Below are 19,047 nucleotides of genomic sequence, written 5' to 3'. Positions count from 1 at the left end.
TAGAGCAGCCAGATGGATTTTCCCTATTTGAAGACAGTGACATGGTGTGTAGGCTACATAAAGCCTTATATGGTCTAAAGTAGGCACTTAGAGCATGGTATGAACATCTGCACTCCCATCTTGTGAAAATTGGATTTGACAGAACAAGTGAAGATAGCAATATCTACTTGAAAACTGAAGGAGATCAGATTCTGATCTATGAGGTATTTGTTGATGACATTATCTTTGGTGGAGATGACAAGATGAGTCATGAGTTTGTTGATGAGATGACGAAAGAGTTTGAAATGTCACTCATAGGGGAGATTAAATTCTTCATTGGACTGCAGATCCAACAGATGATAGAAGGAATCTTTATCACTCTGTCCAAGTATGTCAAAGAGGTGTTGAAGACCTTTGGCATGGAAGATAGCAAACCGGTTGGTACTCCGATGGTGACCGGTTGTAAACTATCCAAAGAAGATGACTTAGCATTGGTCGATGAGAGGGAATACCGGTCAATGATTAGTAAGTTGCATTATGTAGTGCATAGCAGACTAGATATTGCACATGTAGTTGGCATTACTGCAAGATTCCAGAAATGCCCAAGAGAATCCCACTTGGTTGCAGTCAAGCGGATTCTTAGGTATCTGAAGGGAACTATTGACTATGGATTGTGGTATCCATATAGCAAGGATTTCAACTTGAAAGTATATACAGATGCTGATTGGGCAGGAAATATAGATGACCGGAAAAGCACAACCAGTGGTGCATTCTTTCTTGGTGGTAGACTAGTCTCATGGATGAGTAAGAAGTAGAGTTGTATCTCTCAGTCTACAGCGGAAGCAGAGTATGTTGCAACTTTCATGAACCGCACTCGGACAATTTGGATGAAGCATGTATTAAATGGCTTCAAAGTTCCTGTATCTGAACCGATAAGTATATTTTGTGACAATACTAGTGCAATTAATATCTCCAAGAATCCGGTTTTACATTCTAGAACCAAGCACTTTGAGCTTAAGTATCATTTCTTGAGGGAAAAGGTTTAGAACAGAGAGATTGCACTGAAACATGTTTCCAGTTAGGAGAAATTAGCAGACATATTCACCAAGCCTCTCCCAAAGGCTACATTTATGTACTTAAGAGGTGAATTAGGGGTGTTGCACCTTCAGCAGGTAAACTATAGGTATATGCTCCACATCAGTCAAGTATTGCATATTCAAATTTTTCTTCAGGATTGATGTGTTGAAGGATGCTACTCCTCAGGGGGAGCAGCATACTGGAGCAAGGAATCTTGTGCCTCCACTTTGTCATTGTTGTCAAAAGGGGAGAAGAAGAGGATGAGAAGCAAAGAAGATATCTGCAGAAATTGGGGGAGAAGATGTGAAGCGGAGAGACATCTTTGTATATTGCCATCAATGCCAAAGGGGGAGATTGTTGGCATTATGTGAACCGGTATGAGGACATAATGACATTGTGTGTTGTCATTGATGTCAATACGATGAAGAGAAGGAGAACCGGTATAACACTGTGAACCGACATTTGTGCCAAAGTGAAGCAGTGTGTTTGTTTAAGATGAACCGGCATATGGTTATGGGAATCGGCACATGGAAGTGGTGTATGACTTCTGGTTGGTGGTCTCAACTTTAGGGTTTCCAATTGGAGTGCTTCAAGCCTGTGTGGCTCAACCAGTGACTTTATGTGATGAGTTAGCATGGTAATGAAGAACAGATCGTATTGCCACGTAAGCCTTGTGCGCGTGAAGGATCTTGCATGAAGGAGATTGTTCCTATCTACCTCGGGAATGTGTGAAGTCTGTAAACGGTGATAACGTGTGATGGGTTATCAGCCGCCATGAAGTTGGTGGAAAATGAATGATGGAGAATGTCTTGAGATTGGATCAAGACTGCTGCATTTAATGCAGTGTGCTCAACGGCCAGGACTGAACCGTTTGAATTTCTTAACCTAACAGGTTTAGGGTTTAGGGTTTATGCTACTGACCTATCTAATTTCCTATAAGGTCAATGTTGTGATTCTTTCAGAGGTTGTTGGCAAAAGTTGTTTGTGTGTATTCTAGAGAAGAGATACGTGATTCTTGCCAGACCGGAGGAGAGAAGTGATACCTTCAAAGTGTAAGTGCAGAAGGTGAATAGGAGCTTAAGTGGATTTGCATTGGCATTGAGTGTTATTATCAGGTCATTGTTATACCTGTTGATCTTTAACCACTTCAACAGTTGTGAAATCCCTTAACAGGGTAGCCTTAACCAGCTTGCTGTAAATCCTTTAACAGGGTAACTCGAAGCTATTGAGTTATTGAAATCCTCTAGCTATTGAGTTCTTGAAATCCTCTAACAAGGTAACCTTTAACATGGTTTAACCCTTAACCGGGTATTGTAGCCATCCCTTAATCGGGTGATCCCTAACAGGATCAGTTCCTAATAGAACCTATTGTATTTGTCTTTAATCGGACAAGGCTCCTAACAGAGTGGACTTCTAAAGAGTTCAAAAACAAGCTTGTGGGTATTCATGCCCACCGTGGTTTTTCCCAGTTGGGTTTCCACATGAAAAATATGTGTGTCAAGTGTGATGTCTTCTTCATGTGATGCTATGACTGTCTTCTATTAAGCAGTGATTCATGTTGATCTAGCAGTAATATGTACAAATTTGATGAAAGATTACATGTTATGCATTAGGGTGAAATGGAAATGAAGTTTTAGATTATATGAGAAGATAAGTGTCAACCGGTCTATGCTTGTCTCAGTTATTCTGGGTTTTGCCGGTTGAACTCTGTTTAAGGACTGGTGTTACTGTTTGTCTATCAATGCACAGTGTCTGTTGACAAACCGGTTTAAGGTTGTGTTTTTGTCTGTACTGATTTGCACCCTGCCCCTCTTAGTACCGGTTTGGTACTATTTGTTCATCATTGAGTTATCACACACACATGAAACACTAGATTGAACGTGGAAAACCCAAGAAGGGAAAAACCACGAAGAATTATACTTCTCAATTATAAAACACTTGTTAGGGTGACACCGGTTAAGGTGATTTTTACAAAGGGTTGCTTGTTGTAGGTGGGCTCATTGCCCGACTAAAACTACTAGAAAAGGGCTCTCTGACTATAAGAAGAAGAAAGAAAGAAAAGTAATCCACCACTAAAGAACAATTACCACTAAGCTACAATTCTAGAAGAAACCTTTGGCTCACTGCCTCTAGTACCAAACAACAGATCATCACACTACCACACTGCTCAACGACAATCACACAACCTTGCACAAATTTGCACCAACAAGAGATGGATCTTCTTTCTCCATCTACTTTCTTCTCCTATATGTTTCTTCATTACAATAATTTTGTATGTATACTCATCTTTGAAATAAAATTCTCCCAAGTCGGCCAAAGAATTTTTTGAACCCAATTTGAAATAGGTCTACACTAAACATTCTCATGGTGGAAAGGAATGAGAAGTGGAGCACACCACAATGCACTACATTGACCAAAAACAACACGTTATCCATACACCACAATCACCAAAAAAAAAACACAACATTCAAGGTCAACCGAACTCGGAGTGAACATATCCGCAAACACGACTCTGGAGCATATCATCACGTCCTGAATCATAATAGAAAAGATAAATACATGAATTGCATAAGATCAAGATATCATCATAAAAATCAGAAATGTAGAGCATTGCAAACACTGTCAAATAGAATCATCACTGAGTATACTTTCAGAGAACAACTTTCAGAGCACCAAATCATACTATTGACATCCCAAGGCAACATCCAACAACATATCAAAGCTTCATGACTACAACTGCAACATATTAGAAATGCGGAGCATAAAACAATCACAAAAACAAAGAATCGTATGTTGATATCAATGACAATCATATTGACACACCATCAACTTCACATTTGCAACATTACATTCAAGTAGTGGTTGTTTCACCAGGGAAACAAGGTCACTTTTTAAGGTAGCTATTGGTATCATCTCTCTGAGCCAACACAAGCGAACTACCACCATTGACTGTGACAAACACCTAATTCCTATGAACAACCATGTGAACAATGTTTTATTTATTTGAATGGCAAGAGTCCTAGGTTGTAATAGTCTACGAAATGGAGGTGTGGAATGAGCCCTAGGAGATGGTATAAAAAAACCTCTCATTCCTCTTATTGATATTAAATAATGTCTATTTCTTCTTTAAAATTAGAAAATGATAATTTAGTGAATTATAAGTTACCTTTAGAATACGGTCTTGTTTGTATTCTAGGCATGAATTTGTAGTTCTAGTTGTAAAATAGGACTACCGAGTTGATTTAAAAGTCACCAAATACATTGTTGAATTTCTCTTCATGGTTGAATATGTTGAGAGTGGCATTGATTTATCAATAAGATGATGTATATTTAAACATATTGGTCACAATAGGCATGCTGAAAACTATTGTCACCTGGAATGGCACCCTTGATGAGATTATTGTCAAAAATTATAGGAAAATATGGGATTGATCTTAGGTGTGGGACCCTTGTTGTTGCGATCAAACCTCTAGAGAAGGTTGAATTACTTTCTAATCTAGATGCACAAGTTTTCATCCAACTCGACATTGAACAACCCTAAGCTAGTTTTATTCTATTAGCTTGCAAATGAAAAGGGAGAGAGGATATATAAAATTAAAGGGGTGGTGATGCACTAATATCAAAATATGTTTCTTCCTTGCCTACTACAACATAGAGAAGCCATGAAAATGCCTAAAAGGCTCATACATTTTTATGTTAAACCAATTCCTAAATATATACATGCAAGTTAAAATTTGACAAGGGACTAAGAGGGAAGGAAGAAATCCCCAGTTAGATCTTGCAAGACAAATTATCATAGCATATAGACTTGGGAAATTATAAGTAATACTCAAACATTGAGTTAATCGATATTATACAAAGTACATGAGGTGAAGAATGACAATTTTTCATTAAATCAAAGTCTTGAAGCCTATTACAATAGAAAAGTTGCAAAAATCACGTCTCTATAGAGAATGAGGGGAAGAACCCTTAAATTGAGCATAAACATGCCTTTATTCATGAGAAGGTTGTAGGAGAGATAAGGCATGTGACTGGGAAAAAAACCCTAGCCATGACCCTACCAATGAGATTTAAACATATGCCCACAAAAATTTGATCTATAGGAATGAGAAAGTTTTCTTGACACCATAGTCATGCCTCAAGATTGACTAATCTATGTAAAAAGTGTAGAAATCCCCATAGAATCTACTAAAAAAATGTGATCAAGAATGATCCTCTGACAAAAAAAGGTTTTCAATCAATAAATGAAGCATGGGTTCTATTTTGCCCTTTCTTAATCTATAAAAAATACATTTAAAATCCTTTCTAGAACTCTATGAATCAAGGTATGGTATTTGTAGGAATCATTGCAGCATTAATAATGCTTTCTTTTGTTGACGGAAATAAAATCCAATTGGTGATGAGAGACAATGAGGAAAAAGGAACTTGAAACCATGAACTTTTTTTCAAGTTCCCATTAGGGAAGTCTAAATGGAACTAGGGAGAAAGTTGGGAGAGGGGAGAAGAGAGTGGGGAGGAACTTGGAACTAGGAACTTGGTTGCAAGTTCTTGTCAAGGCCCAAAGTCCCGATGGAACCAAAGAAGAAAATGGGGAAAGAGGAGCAGGAAGGAACCTAGAACTAGGAACTTGGTTCTAAGTTCTTGTTGAAGCCCAAAGTCTAATGAAACCAAGAAATAAAATGCCCAGAAACTTAGTCATTTTTAATGATTTTTCTAATGGGTATTTGACTAAATTCAAGAAAACTAAAACTAAAACCACCCAAGATATATCTTAGCATTATAAACTCTATAAACTCATTAAGATTTCTCAAATTGGTTATAAAGTTGTTGATAAATGAAGGGGGAACAAAGTGAAAATAGTTTTTTAGCCTCTTGAATTGTCGAATATGTCTTTTTATCCATCCCAAGTATGAAATTATGAGACTCTCCTTGGAAAACTACTATATTGGTTGGATATTAGACTTGGTCATCAACTAATACAAATTCTATTGCAGATCAAACTCCTAATCCCTTTTTTTTTCCTTAAATTTGTCTTCTTTGTTTTTCAATGGCCTTTTAAAATTTCTTGTCCTTGAATACCAATTTTTCTTCCTAGCCTCTCAACTCTAATTCCTTGATGTGACATCATGCTAAAATCATGGTGATATCACCCTTCCAATTTATATTTATGATTCGATCCATACTTGTTAATGTCATCATGACATCATATTTGAATGATGTTGACATCATTCATTTGTAGAGTTCCCTATAGAGTCATACTTTCTCATGCCATCATTATGTCATGCTAAGCTCACTTTTCGTACACCAAAAGTTTCTAAGTCTTCTCAACTAATATTTTTAGACCATCCATCTCCCAATACCCTATCCCATACTTCCCCAAACTCTACACAATTATTTTCCTTGGCTTTTAAATTTGGACTTTTAGCTAACTCTTAACTCAATACTCATTTTCATCAACCCTAAAAGCCCTTGACTCCATTGATCCTTTGTGCAATCCTTTCAGAGTGGAACGTTTACAATGTTCTTATCCTAATACCAATCATAAGGTCATCATGATATCCTAATCTCAACAACCCAAAAATTTTCTCCATGTCAAGGTTCTCCCTTTGGACTTATCTTCCCACATCCCATTTTAGAATGATTTTTTGGTCATGTTCAAAATTTGACTTTCCAACCATATGTTTTTTGCATGAGTCCCATCTAGACACTAAATTTTGATACTCCTACCCATTTATCATTTATTTCTTTATGAATCACCAAAAAAAGACCTAACATTCTATTAAAGGTACTGAAATCTTACAGCATAGTTTTTGCACACAATTGGAGCCATTTTCATCAACAAGATGCTATAAGTGATTAGGATTTCATTTATGGCCCAATTTGGCCCTACACCTTCTAGAAAACACCCAAAACCTATTTTTTATGTTTTAAAGGGTGTCAAATAGATGGTGGATGATATCATGAACATGCTATAGTTAATGCAAGTGATTATTTCTTGTAGGGATTAATTTCTATCATCTTTTGGGATATTCTTGTAGCACATCTCATAGTTTTTTTTGTAGCTTTTTGCACATGGATTTAGATACTTGTTAGTGGGTAAATTAATCTATTGATAAATTCATGTTGGATATAATTACAATTTACTTAAGTTGACATAGGATAATGCATCTCATAGTAGTTTGGTTATGAGACACTTTGGGAAGTGTGCACATAGGGATGATGTATGTAGGAGAAATTCCACCTTTTGTGGTCTTATCTTGTTGTTACATTCCACCTTCGGTGGGTGATCCACCTTATGTGGAATATTTTATTATTTGTCCTATCTACCCTTACCTACCCTTGTTTCTCATTGAGCCACATGTCATGATTGTGTGCTCACATATCCATATGGCCTTGCCTTTATAAGCTAGCCATCATACATTGTATGGAACAATTCTTGATGATCCAGTTGATCTCTTTTGCATCTTGATCATAATACAATTTAATCTCCTAAAATATTTTGTCTCTCTTTTTATTGTGCTATCTACTGGTCTCTTTGATCTTGGTTGCATCAAGCATAATCTCACATAATCAAATATATTTGAGATTGGATTTTGGTGTGTTCTTTGACCTTGAGGTGGTGTTCTCAAGGTTTAAGGATGCGTTTTTGGATGACAACAATGTGGTTTCTTTGTGTACACTCATTTGACCATATTTTTGGTACTCTAGTTCCAAATTGATGCAAGGGAATTTTCTATTTCATTGTAAAGGTTAGAGTTTTTTTGCATTTGGGGAAAAACCTCATCTAAGTTGAGCTTAGAATTTTATTGTAAATTTTATTCATATAAATCTAACTGAGATTTTGTAATCCATTTAATATTTTTAATGACAATGTAAATGTTTATCAAAAAATCAATATAAGATATTGTCTATTTTCGTTTAATATATTATATATCTCCTTTATTATTTGTAAAGGTTAGAGTTTTTTTGCATTTGGGGAAAAACCTCATCTAAGTTGAGCTTAGAATTTTATTGTAAATTTTATTCATATAAATCTAACTGAGATTTTGTAATCCATTTAATATTTTTAATGACAATGTAAATGTTTATCAAAAAATCAATATAAGATATTGTCTATTTTCGTTTAATATATTATATCTCCTTTATTATTTGAGAGCTTTAGGGGAGTGAAGGAATATTTGAGCTCACTCTTTCCATTATCTATGTTGATCTATCTTAGTTTGCATTCAATAAATGTTGTGAAACTATTAAATTGTGTTTGTGCAATATTATGCCAAGGAAAAAAAAAAGGGTTAGCAAGTAGAGCTCTTAAACTAGTCTTGTATTATTGAGTAGAGGTGTGTTGCTAGAAAAGATGCAAATTTGAGTGTTTAATTTGTACAAGATAAATACAAGTGTATTAAACTCATCTAAGAGTTAGAATTTATCCTACTATTAGGGCTTCACTTGGATTTGACTCTATCATTACACAAGTTGATCATTTACTCATTGAAAATCAAGATTTTTTTAAAAAAAAATTTCTTTTATTTTTCTTGCTCATTGTGCATGGTCTACTATTATAATTTTTTGCTAAAATATTGGTGCTTTGAGATCAATTGAACCTATTTTCCTAAATTTAGATATTTGAATTAAATTGGGAGCAATATGAAATTAGAAAGATATTTAAGGAGAATCTTTATTTGAATAAAATTGGGAGCAATATGAAATTACAAAGACATTTTTAAAAATAATTTAACCATTGCATTATTTAAACATGATGTTTTTTTATGGTAAAAGAAAAAACATTGATCTCATTTTGTAAGTAAAAGAATATTAGCACAAATAATAATTCTAAAAGAAATCACAATCACAAAAAAAGTGAATATGATAGAATAAACTATACTCTAACCAAGGAAATAAAGGAAGTACCAAAACACATGGTTGGATTATGCTTATATAGAGCAAGGCAATCAATTTTATATTAAAAGGTGGTAATAGTTGACTAAAGATCAAAACTACTATGATAGATGGAGCTAATTGTAATTAGTAATTCCTAATAGGTGAAGCTTACTAGTGATAGGAGTGTAAATCAACTAAGACTAGATCAGAGGCAATAAGGTGCACAAAACATGGACTTAATTAATTGAATCACTAACTAGATTAGTGGAATGAAGTGCACAAGACAGGGCAAATAATTAATTGACACAAGTAATTATGTGAGCTTATCCTAATTAGGTTCATATAAAGAAATATAGTAATATAATAAATGAAAAAATAAATAATGCTCCAACAAAGAGAAATAGGAAAGTCAATATTAAGTTTTAAAAATTAAAGGAACAATTCACAAATAATTTCACAAGGCATTGTCAAAATGTTTTCAAAAGGCATTTTCAAAAGAAGTGTTTGAAATATTGAGAATTTCTTTATGTTTTATAAAATCCAAAAGTTGGGTTTTAGGGAGGGTGTTGTTATTATTGGTTTATCATGTATAGTCTCCAATGTAGAATGCACATTTGAGTTAGAGTATCATAAGGGTTAATAATTGGTAGTGGTACATGTGCGATTAGAAGTTTTATTGATCAACTAGTTAGGGAGTTATCACCAATTCAAAATATAATGGAAGTTTTGCATATATAAAAACTTCCTAAGTATAGCCTTTCTTTTAACCTTGTATGAATGATATAATTACATATAAATGAAAAAGTGATATTCCATGTCACCAATTTCAACTACATATTTAGGAGTTGTCAAATACCTCTTTGGTTGTGTATTACCAACACTTAAACTCTATGCATTGGCTTTTATTCTTGAAACTTTGCAAGAAAAGATTTTTTATTTAAGATAAAAATGAGAGACTTAATTTGTTGTTTCATTTTGTTAAATTTATAGAATAAATTATATGCTAGTAAGATCCTTTGAAAATGTTTTATTTTTCAAGAGAAAGGACAAGCTTCATAGTCTCATTTATGGATCAATTATATGTTTGGTAGGGTAACAAAGGCCATATTATTTTTGTGAATATTGTACTATATGGTATAATAGTATGGATCACCTTGTTGGATACATTGAAAAGATTGCAAATATGAAGAAATTTTGTAATAATCCATTACACACTACCTCCATTCCCCTTCTTACTCTCCTAGACCCAAAAGGATAATGATGATTATTTAAAAAGTAGCAATTTCACAACATGGGCTCCCCTCCTAAGGATAATGATATTAATTTGAAAAATAGTCAATTTGACAAAATTCGATCCTACTAAGGTCTTATGGATTTTCAATAAGGTGGTGTGTAAAAAGAGAGGACTATAGTTAAAACCCTTTTTTTAATGAAACGTGACTTTAGTGGCCATAACGTTTCTTTGGATTTATATTTTGCAAAGAGAAGTGTGTTTTATGGAATTAAAGGAATTAGTACAAGTCGTATGCATTGGATTTGTACTAGCAAGACAATAATTTGTATCACCAATGTAAATTATATGAACTTAATGATTCATAAATTTTCAAAGATTATTGGTACATTGGTTGTAGTTGGTCATCTATTAGTCTATAATATTTCAATTTTTTTTAATTAAAATGGGTTTGAAATGAAACCAATAAATTTAACAAATATGAAGAGTAAAATGAAAATTCCCATGTATACACTTACTCTAAAATGTATGCAATTGATTTCTTGAGATATTTAAGATATCTTTTACGAAAACACTTGAAGAATTTCATGTCTTTAAATTGTCTAGAAATTGACATTCTTTTCATTGTCAAATATATGACAGGGATTTGAGCTTTAATACTTTGAGAGGACAAATACCAAATTCATTAAGAAATTTGAGCTCTTTGAAGTACTTGTAAGTAATGCGTAAATTACAATTATTTCAATATAAGTTCTTTGTAAAGTATGTACCATTTATTCAATTTCCTTAGTTATTCAAGAGCATTATAATGATTTTCTTATGAACAATGTGTTTACATTTCAGGTTTCTTGGTAGTAATTATTTATCAGGTTCACTCCCTTCATGGCTAAATGAATTTGGTGGCAAAGTGTGAGTAATATATTTCATATGTTTTTAATAAAATATCCTATGTAATATAGTAACAAACCAAAATCTCATAAAAATGATGTCATAGTGAAATGGAGCTATAACTGAATGAATTAGGTATCACTTTCTTCCCTGGATAATCTCATTAGTTATTTGATTCATTGTAATGTTACTAGATTATATAAATGGTTTCATTATTCATATAGATGCATGTATCCAAAACTAAAACTACTTATAAAAACTTTTTCTACCATGAGTGAGAAATTTAGGACCAACTTGTATTTGGATACAAGGGAAAATTTATATAGTTGAAGATGGGTTACTCCACTCAACATGCACACATAGCATAAAAATAGATATTAACATATAAAATGCAGGAAGGAAAACAAATAACTTTCAATTTCTTAAATGAATGGAATCACAAATTTATAAATCACAATGTTATAGCCACATGAGCTTAACTTGGTACGAGGAAAATTTAAACTCTGTAAGAAAACATTACAAATCAAAGCACAATTTGTACTAATGGGCTTGTTTTTTTCATAGCCTTGTTCACCTCTTTATTTGCACCAATAACCACCTTAGAATGTTTTGGAAAGTGTAACTTCCCTTTTTGGGTGCCTAAAGGTCCAACCATTCATTTTTCTGCCAAGAAAGATATTTCATTTGAAATTTAAATTTTGGTAGCACAACTTTTTGGGGCCATAAATTTTGACTTGGGCGATGTATTTACTATTATGATTTATCATTGTAAAGCTCATGAAGATATTTACATCATCTTCATCAAGATTTTGAGCTTTATGAGGCTTCTAAGGGCTTCAAATTTGAGTTTGAAACTTTATAAGATAAATTTCTTTGGATGAAAACTTTAATATCTCTCAAATGGTACATGATATTGAGACAATTGTTTCACCATTTTCTTTATTTTTCATTTTCAATCCATTGGCTAGGTTTAGCTAAATAAGCTAACTTACTAAAAATAGTAGGTTCTGATTTTCTATCTTTTTAGACTTCTAATTGTACTACACCTCTGACGTGTCATCATGGGCTCTAGCACAACAAAAGAAACAAAAAAAAGGAAAGTAAAATTTTGTTGGGGATGGAAGATTTCCCTACACCCTGGATGCTATTGCATGATGATCAATTTTATAATTTTACATAACTTAGGATTAAAATGAAGACACTCCCTATTTGAATTGAGGGACCATCCTATGAAGTTTCACATAATGCTAAACCTTTGGAGAATCGAAGTCCACATTATACTAGGGGAAAAAAACACACACATAAACATTAAGTTATATTTGTGTATTCATATTATTTCAACTAGGGAGATGTATGTAGGAAAATATAATCTTGAAATTTAATTTTATTAAAAGATATTGTTAAATATATTAAACAATTGAAACTTGACTTGGGATTACTATCTATTAGTGTAGGTTTTTTTTTTCCTAGTTGGGTTTATTATTTTCCCTTTTCCTAGGTTTTTCCTATACTTTAATTAAGCTTGCTTAGATTAATAAAGCATGTTTACTTAAGACAAGTGGGTATTAGGGTGTCAACATGATATGAGGAGGTGCATTTACTATGTTTAGACCATCATGGTGGTCTCTCCTCATTGGCTAGTATTGCCACCTCCACCCCTCTCTTGAGTCTATATAAACATGCTACCTTGCTTGTATTTTCACATAGTTGGAGATAGTAATCTGATGTTATTTTGCCTTGGAGCACTTCACATCAATTTTCTCTTGGTATCACTATTATATTGTTTATTTCAGTTGTATTTACAATTTATTTGATCTATCTCTTTCAATTCAATTATGGGTTGTAATCTGTTTCTCAGATTTTAATTTGGTATTAGAGCCTATTTTGAAATATTAGATTATTGTAGAGATCTTGTAAAATTTTTCTATGTTTTCTTTTTCATTTTGCATGATCTGAAAAAACAAGCAAATGTTTATGAAGATCTGGTAATATTGTTTTACATTTATGTTTTTTTTGTAAAATAAGGTTTTTGAAACTTAGATTTGTGAAGGAACTTTCAAATAGTGTGTTTTTAGGCCTAACAAACCTTTCCTTTGTGTTTGGAAGGCCCAAAAACCTCCATTTTCATATAAAGTGTTTGCAGATTGGACACTAGAAACTTTGCATGTCATTTTTTCCTTGTTGAAGGCATTTTTATTAACATTGTGGCCCCATCTTCTGAAAGTGATAAATAAAAACGCTTTTTGGGTTTGTTTTGCCTCTGGGAAAAACCATCTGGGTTGTTGCCAGATTTTTTATTCACTCAACAAATCTTTTGAAAATCACGTTGGAAAGCTTCAGCCAGACCCCTCACCATTGCAGTTTTCATTTTTGCATCTGATCTTCAAATGAGGTTTTCTCAGTCATACGAAGGTATTTTTCAGTGCATTGTTTATTGAAATGGAGTATTTTTTCGTGCTCTTTGCAGTGGTGCAATCAATGTTTTTTTAGAAGTTACCAATTTTCCAGAAATTAAGTTTTATTAGCAGATCTGAAGGGTAGTCCTCGTTTTATGAACTTCAAACCACTATAACTTTCACATATGATCTCGGATTTAGGTCATTCTTTTTTTGAAAGTGGATATTTTTTCAATTAGAATACATTGGTGTTGTTTTGATGCTCATATTCTGAGATATTATTTTTGCCTTCAGTATTTGTGTCTATTTTTTGGACTGTGTAAAACTCTAGAAAATAAATCCAGCATTGTAAATGCACTAAATTATAAAGTGCCACCTTATAATATTTGGGGGGGGTTATTTCCAATCTAGTACAAAGAGGGGGTGGTCCAGTGTGTTCTCTCTAAGTTTTTCGTCTCTCTTTCCTGCACAAACAATCTTACTTTCTGCAGTAAAATGGATCAAAATACAGTACCAATACTCACACCTCACAACTACTATGAGTGGAAATAAAAAATGACAATCCATCTTAAGAAGTTGGAGTTGTTTAGAGTAACTATGGGACTTGAAACTGAACCAACACTAATTGAAGAAAAGCCAAAATGGTTTAACAAATGTGATGAAGCTTATGGTACTCTATGTATGTCTGTATCTTTTGATCTTCTTTTTCATGTTGAATATGCTACAACTCCAAATGATGTATGGACAACATTAGAAGGGTTGTTTGGTAAACAAGATGAGTTAAGGGGACACCAATTGGAGAATGAGCTAATAGGGATAAATCCATGTAATTTTGATACAATTCAGGACTTCTTCACAAAACTAAAGGCTGTAAGATTGCAATTGAAGGCATGTGGGATAGATAAGAAATATTCACAATTGATTCTAAGCATTCTTTCCAAACTTGTTCCAAACTATTCAGTTTTTGTGTCTACTTTTTTTGCTACAAAAAGTGCCTTAGGAACCAACTTTAAAATGACTTCTCTTGATGATTTTGCAAAAGAACTCACACAAGAACATGATAAGCTGATTCAAATGGGCACAATTAAGCCCTCTAAATCTCAAGCCTTGGTTGCCAACCAAGGTACAAAATATCAAAATGGGCTTTCTAAGCAAGAAAAGAAACAAAAGAACAAAGGAGAAAAGAAGTAAGAACAAAAGCCAATTACTTCAAAAGCAACTAATGATGCATCTTCTTCTAAGGGTGACAAGCCCAAGAAGGAGAAAACTAAGTGTTCCTATTGTAAGAAACTTGGTCATGATGAACATAAATGTCTAAAGAAGCAAATTGATCATTTGACTCATCTTCTAGAAAAGAGCAACATCAAAGTGCCTGATTCTGTCAAACCAAGTTCATCCCAGGAATATTCAAAGGACACAAGTAAGGGGAAAGGAAAGGGCAAGGCCCTTGTTGCTGTTGCTTCACATCCTAATTTTCGGATTATTGACTTGGGTGCTTTGCACCACATGGCTTCATCAAAGGATAGTTTTTCCTCATTGGAGTCATGTTCTATGCCATCTATTCTATTGGGTGATGACACTCCTTCTGAAGTGCATGGGAGAGGGTTTGTTGACATGGGTGAAGGAACATTTCAGGATGTCCTTTGTGTTCCATCTTTATCAACTAATCTCCTATCTATCTATCAGATCACTCACACTAGCTCTGGCAAGCAGGTTGAGTTCACTCGAGGCACAGTGGTAATTAGTGAGATGCATAATGAGCCTACAATTGCAGTGGGAAAGGGAGATAATCAATCTAGACTATATCACTTTTCTCACTTTGTTCTTGATTCTTCTTCACTTGCATTTCTTACTCACTCAGATGAGGTGAGTCATCTGTGGCATCAATGGTTTGTCCACTTGAACTACTGCTACTTGCAGTAGCTCAGTCAGCATGACATGGCTATAGCATTGCCTTCTATTCAATTTATTGATGGAGTTTGTCAAGGATGCATTCTTGGCAAGAACCCTGAAGAAAAAATTGATAAAGGCAAAGCATGGAGAGCCACACAACTTTTGGAGCTAGTTCACAGTGATTTAGCATGACCATTTCCAAATCCTTCTTTCAACAAGGCCAAATATGTCTTGACATTCATTGATGATCTTTCTCGGTACACCTTTGTATATTTTCTCAAACAAAAGTCTGAGGTCTTTGAGTCTTTTCAGGAATTCAAAGCCTTTGCAGAGAAGCAATCAAGGAAAACCATCAAGGTTCTGCGCACTGACAATAGGGGGGAATATGTCAACTAGAGGTTTGAGCAGTTTTGTATCTCATAAGGCATTGATCTTCAATACACAGTTCCCTACACTCCACAACAAAATGGAGTTGCAGAACGTAAGAATCGGTCCTTGAAGGAAATGACTAATTGTATGATCCAGTCCAGATCATTGGCACCTCAGTATTGGGCGGAGGCCATCAACTGTGCATGTTATATCCAAAATTGAGTTCCTCATCAAGTTGTGAAGGGGGTAACTCCTTTTCAAGCTTGGACTAGTCGGAAACCCACAGTCAAATACTTCTGAGTGTTTGGGTCTTCTGCATTGGCCCACATTCTAGCAAAGAAACACAAGGCTATGGATCCGCAGAGCAAGCCTTGCATATTTGTTGGGTATCTAGATGGTGTTAAAGGCTAAAAACTTCTCCATCCTACCACACATGAGCTTTTCATTGAGAGGAGCGGTCATTTTGAGGAGGATACTTCTAGTTCTTCTTCTACCACTTCTCCATCTTTCATTCCTATGGAGACATTGCAACTTCATGATGACAGTTCTTCTGAGGATTTTAATCCTCCTAATCCTTCTAAGGAGTCTTCTTCCTCCACTTCAGATGATGATGGTGAGGATTCATATTCCTCTTCTCTTAGTCATCCTTCAGAGGGTGATGATCCTCCTCCAGATTCTCCTCATTCTCCAGCTACTAGGCCTCTTTGGGCTTGTCGGACATTGGAGTCAATAGGTGATTGGGTTGGTGATCCTTCAGATGAGAGAAGAACAAGGTCACAATTTGAGAATGCTCCACATCTCTTCTTTGCTACAGCTTCCAATCCACAGACCTTTCGGGAAGCTTCAGGTGTCCTCGAGTGGGATGCAACTATGCAGGAGGAGTTCAATTCCTTGGAGAGGAACCATACTTGGGATTTAGTCCCTCTTCCTAAGGGAAGGAAACTTGTTCAGTGCAAGTGGATCTACCGAACAAAATTTACTGCAGATGGGTCGGCTAATAAGTATAAGGCTCTCTTGGTCGCCAAAGGATTCTCCCAGGTTGCTTGGATTGACTACTCTGAGACTTTTGCACTAGTTGCCAAGATGAATTCCATCTGACTTGTCCTTGCTATTGTTGCAGCCCATCGTTGGAAAGTTCATCAGATGGATGTGAAGAGTTATTTTCTTCATGGTGATCTTAAGGAGGAGATATATATGGAGCAGCCACAGGGGTTCGTCCAGGATCCTTCACTTGTTTGTCACCTTCAAAAGTCTCTCTATGGCCTTAAACAGGCCCCTTGTGCTTGGTATGCCAAGATGGACTCCTTCCTTTTGTCAGTTGGGTTCACTCAGTTACATTCTGATCCAAACATCTACATTTTGCAGTAGGATGATACTCTCACCTTCCTTGTTCTCTATGTTGATGACTTGTTGATCACTGGGAGTCACTCATCTCATATCAAGGTAGTCAAAACTGCCCTTCATGATCGCTTCTTGATGTCTCACTTAGGGATACTCCACTACTTCTTAGGGATTGACATCACTAAGTGCCTTCTGGTATCTTCATTGGACCACCTAAGTACACTCTTGATATTCTCTCAAGATTTTGCATGGCTGACTATAAGCCCGCACTGACTCCATTCCTGTCAGGAGTCAAACTTGAGGCTTCTTGTTCTTCACCCTTGGCGGATGCTACTTTGTATCGTCAATTAGTTTGAAGCCTCATATATTTGACTCACACGAGGCCTAATATTTCATATGTAGTGGGCCTAGTCTCCAAGTTCATGCAGGAGCCACATGAGCTGCATTGGAAAGCAGCTAAGCAGTTTCTTCACTATGTACAGGGTACTCACAGTTATGGGATTCGTTATACAGCGGCCGTGGATATTGACTTGGTGGGATATATAGATTCATATTGGGTAGGTAATTCTCAGGATTGCAAGTCCACTTCATGGTATTGCTTCTCTCTTGGTTCTGGTCTAGTTTTTTGGTCGAGAAAGAAACAATCTGCTATTGCTCTTTCATCTACTGAGGCTGAGTATCGAGGAGCAGTTAATGCTGCTACTGAGGCCATTTGGCTTCAGAACATTCTCACTGAGTTTGGCATTTCCTTTTGAAAGCCTATAGTCATATTTTGTGACAACCAAAGTGCTATTTAGATTTCTTGCAATCCGGTCCATCATCAACTGACCAAGCACATTGAGATTCACATGCACTATATTCGAGAGTTGACTCATGAGTAGGTTCTTGATCTTCAGTACCGTCCGACATCAGATCAAACTGTAGACATCTTCACCAAACCCTTCACTGAAAGAAAGTTCATTCATTTGAGATCTTTGCTTTGCGACAGGTGTTCTCTTTTGTCGTGGGGCGGCTTCTTAGTTACTTTTTTCTCTATCTCTATTGTAAGTTTTTTTTTGGGGGGGGGTGGTACTCTCCTTTGTTGGGGGGGATGACTATGTACATGGGTACCTCATCAGACTTCATTTGTCGGGACCCATATTTTCACCCACCTAAGCTATGCTTAAGGGGGGGGTGTTAGTGTAGGTTTTTATTTTCCTAGTTGGGTTTATTATTTTCCCTTTCCCTAGGTTTTTCCTACACTTTAATTAAGATTGCTTAGGTTAATAAAACATGTTTACTTAAGACAAGTGGGTATTGAGGTGTTGGCATCCTATGAGGAGGTGCACTTACTATGTTTAGACCATCATGGTGGTCTCTCCTCATTGGTCGGTATTGCCACCTCCACCCCTCTTGAGTCTATATAAACATGCTAACTTGCTTGTATTTTCACATAGTTGGAGATAGTAATCTGATGTTATTTTTCCTTGGAGCACTTCACATCAGTTTTCTCTCAGTATCACTATTATGTTGTTTATTTCATTTGTATTTACAATTTATTTGATCTATCTCTTTCAATTCAATTCTAGGTTGTAATCTATTTCCTAGATTTTAACACTATCAACAAAAAGAGTCTTAGAGGAATAATAACATTTAAAGTCACCAAGTGTTAGAGGAATAGGATAAGAGGTACCGATGGTATTTAATATTTAAGGTCACTATTTGCATTATACCTTTCGAGAATCAAAGTCCACATTATAATAGGAAAAAAAACCACACAAACATTACTATATTTTTTATTCATATTATTTCAACTAGGGAGGTGCATATAGGAAAATATAATCTTGAAATTTAGTTTTATTAAAAAATATTGTAAAATGTATTTTGAAAATTAACTTGATATTACTATCAACAAAAAGACTCTTGGGATTAATGATCAACCAATCTTCTTATGGTCATCGATGATGAGAATAATAACATTAAAACTCACCAAGTTTTAGAGGAATAGGAAAAGAG

General features: G+C 35.0%; 1 protein-coding gene across 2 annotated transcripts in view; it reads left to right on the top strand.

The window, feature by feature from the left end:
- Positions 1 to 19,047, top strand: part of LOC131059689 (probable LRR receptor-like serine/threonine-protein kinase At1g56140) — a 109,995-nt gene that overhangs the window by 47,440 nt on the left and 43,508 nt on the right. For both annotated transcript variants that reach the window (XM_057992716.2, XM_057992713.2), the window contains 2 exons: positions 10,808 to 10,879; positions 11,009 to 11,074. In XM_057992716.2, coding sequence (XP_057848699.2) covers positions 10,808 to 10,879; positions 11,009 to 11,074 — 138 coding nt within the window. The remainder of the gene's footprint in view (positions 1 to 10,807; positions 10,880 to 11,008; positions 11,075 to 19,047) is intronic.

The sequence above is a fragment of the Cryptomeria japonica genome, chromosome 9 (genome assembly GCF_030272615.1).
Source record: "Cryptomeria japonica chromosome 9, Sugi_1.0, whole genome shotgun sequence".
Lineage (NCBI taxonomy): Eukaryota > Viridiplantae > Streptophyta > Pinopsida > Cupressales > Cupressaceae > Cryptomeria > Cryptomeria japonica.
The sequence above is the reverse complement of the archived record's forward strand: the minus strand, read 5'-3'. Positions and strand labels throughout refer to the sequence as shown.